Here is a 9400-nt window from a genome sequence, read left to right on the forward strand (position 1 = left end):
AAAAAAAAAACAAAGCCAACTACAGAAGAACAGCCACAGCCCAACATCCCAGGCCAGGGCTGAAGGGCATCCCCTAAGACGCACCAGCCTAGGTCCCCGCACCCCAGAAGGCACCACATTTGGAGATTGGGGCCCTCAGGGAAGGGAAGATTTGCTTCCTCATCTCGGATGGAAATACTGTAAAGGCAAGTGTCTGTCCATGTGTGTGCGTGTATGTGTGTGTGTTTTTCTGCGATTGGGCCCCAGCCTCTGCAAGAGGTAATGGTAACTCATTTCTGAGCACCTGTGTAGAGCCCAGTCCTGCGTGGCACAGAGCTGTGTCACACAATGTCAGAAGAGCAGGCTTTGCATGGGAGTGAAGATGTGTGGGCCTGCTGTGGTCTTCCCCGTGACCATGTGCAGAACAAAGCCAAGGTCAGGACATCCGCTTTGCAGAGCCAGGCCAGGTGGCCCTGCCTGAGGCTCCTGGTCAGTCCTACATCTGTTATGCAGCCCGATGTTGATCAGTTTGTGCTCTTAAGAAGGTGCAATCTCATGTGCTGTCCCCAGCACTGCCCATGGCATTGCCCATGTCCACCTGTGGGTTCTGGACCACCCCGTGCACAGAGATGGGGTTCATGAGTTTCCTCGTGCAGCACAGTGCTCAGGGTCTGAGTGTGGACAGGGCCCAGGGCCATCACAGCCACACCCCCAGCTCTTGTCCTTCTTGTCTTGGGGGGATGGGTGGGAAGGCTGGGCCAGTGGCGATTTCTCAGGAGTATGGGGTAAACCTGGATGAGAAGGTACACTAGCTCTGGCTCAGTCTGTGCTGTGACACAAAAACAAGGGTCACCTTGCAGGAACATCTCCCTCCACGGTTCCAGGTCCAGGCCAGGGATGTGCTCACAGGACTCAAAGTCCTGGGGGAACCGCCCAACACGGAAGGCATCCCTGGGCACATGGGTGAGGCCGGAGTTGTCGCAGACGACCCTGGACAGCGAGTGCTTCCCCAGCTGCCTCCGCTGCGCTTCTGTGAAGACAGGGCTGTTCTCCCACCACAACCTGCACAGGAGGCGCGGGTGAGCGGCCGGGCCAGCACAAGCTGCTTCCGGAATAAGTGCAGTGGCACAAGAGCCCTGGCATCCAACTGGGCTGCTGTGGGCCAGGCCCAAGTGCTGCCTGCAGCTCCCACCTCCAGGGAAACAGGGACACTAGGAAACAACGCCTCACTGTCCCCTCAAACCACTGACTTCTGACCAAGGCCCCTAAGCTCCTGATGGGAGGCCCATAAGCACTTAGTTCTCTTTGTCATATAAGCTTCCCTTCCTACTTGGGAACAAACTCCCTTGGAATGTGATAGAGACCTAAATCCATGATGGATTGGGAAGACAGTCCGTCACCAGTGAAAAACAATTTGATTTTACCAGATGTCTGCTTGTGTGATTAGAAATATGGGAAATCGGTGATAGTTTGGTTTTAAATGCTTAGGAGACTTTGTGTGCCTTTCACTCTGTAACCACCCCAGAGATGACCTGCCTGGGCCCCCTACGCCTTGAACAAGGGAGCTAGTGTTTGAACCCAGACCTGGCTGCTCTCCTCCTGCCTGCAGGACAGGAGTTAGCCGCCTCAGGCACCCACCTGTCCCCGTCCCTCAGGGCCTTCATCTGCTTTCCAATGATGCAGGCAAACAGAGGGCCGGTCCGGGCCCCCGGCAGCAAGTCCTCAACGAGGCCACCCAGCCAGACGTCAATGTTGTCCGTGTGCCCGTACAGGGCCATGATCCTGTCCACCACGCTCCTGTTGGCGACGGCCCTGCGCAGTTCTGCCGGGGTCTGCAGCCTGGGCAGGCCGCAGAGCTCTCTCCATGCATTGTACCCTGCGCGGGAGGACGGGCTAGGCTTCAGACTCCGAAACTGGGGGTTCTCACCCCCTCCCTGGTGCTGCAGCTGCACAGTGCCTGCCTGACCTTCCCCGAAGCACAGTGACATGTCATAGCCCCATGTCACTGTCCCTGCAGCATAGCACATTTGTCCAGCATAGACTCAGTTCTCTCTGGAAGAGTCTGTGTTCACAGACGGGCAGGGGCAAGGGCAAGGGCTGAGGTCAAGGCTGGAGGCGGGGCCGGGGCTCCTGCTACTGTGTGCAATGCTCCAGTGCTCTACAGAGCTTCAGAGCAAGCTGTACCCTCAAGAGTCTGTGCTCCCCATCGGCCCTAGACACCCACAGGGAACACGGTTCTCCCCCCTCACACACACACACACACACACACACACACACACACACACACATAGGGAAAGGGGCACATGGACAGGCACACCTCTCCGGCCGGCCTGATCACCCCATGCATTGAAGACCTTGCACGCCTTCCCCTTCTGGGCAGGGCCAGAGAGGCCCTGCTGTGGTCTGGTGCCTGGCTCCTCTCTGTCCTCCTCTGCCCACTGATCCAGTGCCCAAGCTGCTCCCTCCCAAAGCCTCTGCCCGGGTTCCAGCTTTCCTGGGCTGCTGACTGTGCCCTCCCTAGGAACCCTCCTGGGAGCTTCCCAGGGCCCTACCCTGTACAGCTACCCCCTCCAGGACCCTCTGCCCCTGATCCCTCCCTCCTGCCCTCCCAGGCACCCTCTGCACAGCTCTCCCTGCACCCCACTCCTTGCCCTTCCCTTGCTCCCCATCCTGCCCTCTGCAGGCCTCATGCTAAGACTCTGCCTCCTCTCTCCCCTGGCCTGGTACCACGCAGTGCATGCTCAGCAATTGTGTGGTGTAAATGCACACCAGGAGTGCACGGAGGACAGGGCAGACAGCTGAACCCTACATGAGTCCAGTGGGTGAGGTCCCAGTGGGCTGGGGTTCAGGAAGGGCCATGGAGGCTGAGGGAGGAGGACGCCGCCGCAAGGGACACAGGATGGATGGAAAGGGTGGGACATAGGCAGAGGACAGAGCACAGGGCTCTGCAGGCCTGGGGGCACAGTCAGTGGTCGAACTGGACCTATGGTCAAGCGCAGCTCTGAGGCACGGCATGGTCTCTGCGGGCCCCAGGGCAGTGGTTTGGACAAGAAGGAGAGGAGTGGGGCATCCACCCTCCCAGAAACTTCCTGGGGTGCCAGGCATGCGCTTGCCAAGATCCACTGCCCTAATTCCTTCACCGCAGCCCAGGCTCCTCCCGCTGGGGTCTGAGCACCTCTGCAGTGGCTGGGGGCCACCTCTTTCGATGAAGGAAGCAAAGCCTCTGATCGCCCACAGCTCTGAGGCTGGCGACAGGTCTGCAGCCAGAGTTTCCTTTTCACCCATTTCTCAGAGGACAGGGTTCTAGCGCACCAAGGAGGCACCGTCCAAAGGGGCCACACACCTGGCAGGCCGTGGTCCCGGCCCCTCTGCAGGTTGAGCGATGCCAGGTCCAACGAGCCGGGAGTGGACAGCACAAAGAGCCTCTCTGTCAGCTCCTCGTTCATGAGCTGCTCGGGCACCTGCAGCTTGGCCGGCCTGGCAAGAAGGCCCCGCAGAATGGGGTCCACACCACCTGGACAAGGTCACACGCAACTGAGTCCCTGCTGTATGTGGAGAAACACCATAGTGATTTCTCAATCACAGGGCCCCTTTGTTCTAAAAAAACACCTTTGTGCAAATTCGTGAGTCACCGTGTGTGAGTCACACTTTCCAGAACCCCTCGGGATGCTGCTGGTGGTGGGTTAGCCACCGAGCTGGTGCTGACCATGCTGGGTACTGGGGACAGCCCTTCAAGGTCACAGGGAGATGGGCTCTTGTCCCGATGTCTTTCCCTTGGTTCTCAGAAGCACAGACTTTATGATCATTTGTTGGGCTCCACTTCGTGGAACAATGAGGAGCAGACGTGTGGTGGCCCAGGAGCTGTCGGAGACCCAGGGAGCCCATCCACCACCTGGGAAGGCCTGGGGTCCTCCTCACAGAAGCCCCTGACAGGAAGTGACCGGTTTTGAACATTCCAGGCAGCCAGGAAGAACACGGGGAAAGGCACAGAAACAAAAGATGAAAATAACCCTCCAGAATCTAACCAGGGAATTCAAATGTTTTCTGCTTCCAAGGGGACCTGGGTCATCAGCACCCTAAAGCTCGTGGGGTGACTCTTAGCCAGACAGCAGTGCAGCACTTGGTGGTGAAGCAAGCCTGGTGTCACGGGCCATGCACCGCCGTAAAAGGAGCTTCCTACTCCATTGTCTGCACCCTCAGAGGAAAGACCCTACACCTGAGAACTTATCCTGAGTGCCAAAGAACCTCAGAAACACAACGGGATGTTTCTGATGAACAGTTCACCTTTTAAGAAGCTTAGAACATATTTTACCCCCACAAACACTGATAATCTGGACCGTATCAGCCAAAAGAGCCACAGAGACCCTGTGCTGGGGCCAGGTTGGCCGTGTCAGCTGCAAGACCAGGGACAGGTCAAGTCCTGGCCAGCACAGAGGACAGGTCCCACCTTCCTGGATGAGCCTCCAGGGGCTGAAGAAGGCGTCCCCCAGCAGCAGCGGGGGGAGGTCTGGGTGGTCCTCGAAGGTGGCATCCAGCCGCCTCGCCAGTGGGTGAATGGTGGCATGGCCAAAGCGGAAGGCGGCCGTGGAGAATACATTGGATACTGTGGGGTTCACAGTGGAGTTGTAGCCTTCATAGGGGCCCACATACTGCCGGAAGGCATCGGGACCCAGGATCCTGGGCACATAATCCCTCAGGGTGATGATCTGCAGACACAGAATGGGGTGGGGGGCATAGGATTAGCCTAGGACAGCCAGGGCAGAAGATGCTTACAGTTAGAGACAGGGAAGACCCCCGCCTTCATAACAGCTCTTTGCTCCAAGTCATCGAGACAGAGCACTGCAGGAGGGAGGGCATCTCCAGGTAGGGACACAGGCTCCCAGGTGCACGGTAGGAGACACCCCCAGGTGAGGACATAGGGCCACAGGTGCCCATCATGATCCCTCCCACCCATTCTTGGGACCGATGGCAAACGTGGGTACCCACTCAGTGAGCACGGTGACCCTGAAGGAACCCACTAGTAGCGCACAGGATGACCTCGTGAGGACCCACTGGGGACGTGCACAGTGACCCTGCGGGGATCCACCCGGGTGCCTTATCCCCCGCGCGCTCACCTGGTGCAGAGCGCCCACCACCTTGCGCGCCTCCTGGTACACCGTCTCCGCACTCCAGTGCGGGTTCAGGGCCTCGAGCGCCGCGGCCAGGCGGTTGTGCTCACGCAGCCACAGCGTGTGCAGGGCTGCGAGCCCGGGGACCTCGCTGGCGCGGCCGTCGCCAGCCAGGAAGCAGGGCATGCGGGTCAGGCGCGGCGCGCCGGGCGCAGGAGCGCAGGCAGCGGGTGTGCGCAGCGGCGCGAAGGGAAGGAAGGCGCGGCCGGCATCGCGGTGGCGAGCGTTGACCCGGAGCCTCCCGGGCCCCGCGGTCCAGTCGCGCAAGTCCCGCTCTGCGGCCGCGGAGCTGCCGTAGACAGTGGAGGCGTCGAGGAAGGAGGTGAGCGCATTCATCTGCTGCCGCGCGGCCGCCGCTGACAGGTTGGCCAGGAGCGCGCTACGCAGCCCTGAACCGCAGGCCGCCGCCGAGCGAGAGAAGGACAGACACTGGGGAACCGGCGGGGTGTCGGCGGGGAGCTGCAGCGACGGAGGAGACCCGGTTACCTCGCTCGGCCCACCCAGGACAGCACCCAGGGACAGAAGACCCTGGCTCACATCCTGTCCCATCCGCTTGGGCCTGCCCAACTGCCGTGAACGCTATTTCTTTGCTTTATCATCTGAGGGACCTTCAGTTAGGGAGGACATGTGGGTTGGACGACAGTTTGCACGTCATAAATAACCTATCACAATTTTTTATTTTGTGCAAAATGGCACCAAAGCCAGAAGGCAAGCAATGCTGTATAACTAAGGACTGAGCTCTAGAACACGCAAGGAATATTCTCGCTCTGTGTGCAGCACGCGACAGACAATGACGATTCTGGCTGCTCCAGACCACATATTTGGAAGACAACCCCAGGCAGGGAGGTGGAGGTGGAAGTACCTCGGTGGTGTCCATATAATCATGGATTCACCTTCGGATTCCTTGCCCAGAGCCAGTGTGGTGTGTGGCTGACTGTGTATAAAAATGGAACAACTTCATAGAAATTGGGAAGACAGGGAGGCTTTGATTCACTAGTAATGTGAAATTCAAGACCCGTCTGTTTGACCCATCAGATCAGCAAGTTGTAAGAGTTAAATTAAGAGTTGCGGAGAAATAAGCAATGATAGCACCATTTAGATCCCACTGTGGCAGACACTGGGGATGTATCTGTCAGGAGCCCACACCCTGAGACCTGTCACAAGCCTGCTGAGGTCAGTGGCCAAGCCAGAATCTGAACAGTGCATTTGTAAACACCTGAAGTGGCTCAGTTATCCTGCAAGAACATCTGCTCTTTATCCATCTAGGTTTTCCAAGCAGATTACTTGAGTCCCGACTGTGTTCAGAGCCAGGTGCTCTTTCCTGCCATGGCCTGGCTACATCTCTCCCTGCAGAGCCAGAAGCGGGTAAGGACAAGGGCAGGTCCTGAGACCCAGCTGTCACAGCACCAGTTGGGTGTCAGATGCCTAAAACACTGCATTTAATCTACAGTCTCATGCGCCTGTGGGACCTGTTTGCCTTGGGAATATTTCGCAAACACAGATGCAAGAGATCATGTAGGTCCTTTTCTGGTTTTCACTGGGACTCAAAGTCCCATCCTGCCTCAGACTCACTAAGAACTTCCTGTCCTTTCCATCTGCTACCAGCACAGAGATCAAGCTGGATCCCTTTAGAGTACAATGGGGAGACTCTCCTACAAATTTTCTAATCCAGAAAACACTTTACCATTTGTATATCATTTTACAACATGACTGAAGTTGCACTGACTTCTGGGTATACCAGAGTTAAGCCATCTTCGATGACTCACATTTAAATTGTTTCTGGGATCTTGATGGAGTACACAGTTGCTCCACAGTTAGGCGAGAAACATCGCACTCTTTCTAGGGACCACAGACCTAGGTACACATAGCTAATGTGTTCCATCCTGGAGCCCAGCACCTCCTGATGTGGAAGACAGAGACTTTGTACTTCATTCTGCACTTCTCTGCTTCATTTCTCAAATGGCCCTGGTTAGTCTCGAAGTAAAAGTCAAGGTGTTGGACGCTACCTGTATGGGGAAGCAGGGGCTCCGGTTCTCACAGGCCAGCTGGCAGTCGGCGCTGCTGCTCTGTGGGGTGAGCGCTATGTCATGGTCGATGTACTGTCCCCACACCGTCAGGAAGTCGGAATACTGGTCATCTTCAGTCACCGCCTCATTTGGAACCCGAATCACTTGCGTCGTCACCTCTCGTACCTGGTGAGCAGAGACCAGCTCGTCATGACCCAGGAAGGCCCTGCAGCTTTGAAGGGAGGTACCGGTGACCTCTCCCATGGGGTTCTTGTCTCAGGCCCACGGAAGCCCTGTTCCCTGTGGTGTGCTGGGGAGAGCTTCACTGCCGGGCAGACAGACCCGGACAGAGCACCTTCAAAGAGGGCTTAGGGCTCACAGTACCACAACTCTCAGCACTGCAGACCCCTCAGGACTGGACCCATCCAGTGTCTGGCATGAGATGGGGAGGAGAGCCCACCCCATTTCAGGGAGGGTCCAGAGGGTGGCAGAGAGTGAAGGATGAGTGAAGGGTGGACAGGAGCCCTGAGCTGTCCTCTCCCCCGTAGGTTTCTGTATCTGCTGCACCCACTGGTCCTCCTCAGCTTCTGGGACACCTGGTCCTCTCGCTCAACAGCTCCCTGGAAAAGCCACCTCTGCCATGCTCATCTCTGTGGGATAGCATGGTCATGGTGCCCATGGGCAACTGGTCTGGGCAGCCCTGATACTGTCGTGTTCTCCGGGCTTGGCCCAGCGCCTGGGGTCAGGTGTCTGAAGGCTGCGAAGTGGAACAGGGCGTAAGAGCAAATGGGCCATGTGTGGTGGTGCACACCAGTAATCCCTGCATGCTGCGAGGCTGGGGCAGAACAGTTGCAAGTTTGAGCCCATCCTGGGCAACTTAATGTCTTAGTGAGGCCCTGTCTCACGAATAAATACAGCTGGGAGTATAGGTCAGTGAGAAGGCCCTGGGTTCCATTCTCAGCACAGGTGGGAGAAGGCACACAGGCTGGGTCAGCCACTGGTATGGGTGGAGAGACAAGGGGCAATGTGGGCCATGTTTTGATTAGTAGCCTGGGCACAAGCATGTTTCACAGATGAAGCTGCCTCCAGAAAGAAAGCAATACTCTCACCTTTACATAGGGAGTGAATGGATCAGTGGCTAGGTATGGGCCCGGTCTTCCCCCTGATGAGGAAACGCATTCATCTAAAATCAGTGAGGTGCTCATCCAGAGAAAAGGTGTGAGAGGGAGGCTGCTGGCTCCTGTCACCCTGGCTGGCTGAACCATTCCTGTCCCTAAGCTTCACAGCAACACATGATGCAGCTTAAGGACTGGAGAACCAGAAGCCCTGAGAAGCACAGGCTGGGGAGACCTGGGGGATCTGCCTGCACCACGGTGAGCCAGCCCCACCCCAGGCGAAGCCAGGCACTGCAATACCAACCGGGGGCAGCCGGAAGCCGTGGTACAGGAAGTCGGGATTCCAGCCCCGGGGCTGGCTGAAGCCATCTTCATAGGCTGGGGGGAGCCATCGGGCCAGGGCAGTGTTGGAGGCGCCCCAGGTAGGGTGTTCCCTGCAGGGCGGAACACAGGGGCTGTTAGAAATGCAGGGAAGACAGAACACAGCCATGTGGCCCGCTGTGCTGGGAGACGGGCACACACAGCCTTTCCAGGGAGGCGGGGCAGGGGTGCCAGGAGAGAATCCGTTTCCAGCGCCCAAGTCCACCCACCCCTTCCTGTGCCAGAACCACCTCAAGGTGCCCTGCCGTGCGGGATCCTGTCCACTGCCGCTTCCTAGTAGCCTGCCTCAGCCTCCTTCTCAAAGGTGAGCCTCTCACCCCTCCAGAATACACTGGAGGTAGCGTTTCCCGAGCTCAGATGGTGGCTGCTCTGAACTGTAAGGCTGTGATTCTGTCCTCAGAAAAAGCTTTAATCCAGGCCTTAGTGGTCCACCCGGGGCACTGTGCCTTCTCTTACCCGTGCCCTTTTCATGAGGACAAAGTTTCTGCTAGAAATAAGGCACTTGGGAACTTACTACATAGCTCTAAATTAGGTAGTCAAATGGTTGTCAAGGAAATAGGTATTAATTTATCAGAATTAAAGATAAAGTCAGGCTGGCTGTGGCAGTACAGGCATTCAAGTTTGAGCCCAGCCTGGGTAGGCTTAGTAAGAGTAAGAACCTGTTGCAAAAAAAAGAGAATGAGCTGGGAATGCCGGGCATGGTGGGGCACACCTGTAATTCTAGCACTTGGGAGGCCGAGGCAGGAGGATC

The 9400-nt window shown here is 57.2% G+C and overlaps 1 protein-coding gene across 1 annotated transcript in view; it reads right to left on the reverse strand.

The window, feature by feature from the left end:
- The window catches only part of Tpo (thyroid peroxidase), a gene marked incomplete in the record, with an annotated part of 45259 nt that overhangs the window by 8884 nt on the left and 26975 nt on the right, over positions 1-9400 (reverse strand). Inside the window, 7 exon segments of the mRNA XM_005404339.2 lie at positions 833-1041; positions 1618-1855; positions 3323-3493; positions 4427-4685; positions 5094-5606; positions 7154-7339; positions 8573-8702. Of these exon segments, the coding sequence (XP_005404396.2) occupies positions 833-1041; positions 1618-1855; positions 3323-3493; positions 4427-4685; positions 5094-5606; positions 7154-7339; positions 8573-8702 (1706 nt within the window).

This window comes from Chinchilla lanigera, unplaced genomic scaffold (assembly GCF_000276665.1).
Source record: "Chinchilla lanigera isolate Chin_1 unplaced genomic scaffold, ChiLan1.0 scaffold00086, whole genome shotgun sequence".
Taxonomy (NCBI): Eukaryota; Metazoa; Chordata; class Mammalia; order Rodentia; family Chinchillidae; genus Chinchilla; species Chinchilla lanigera.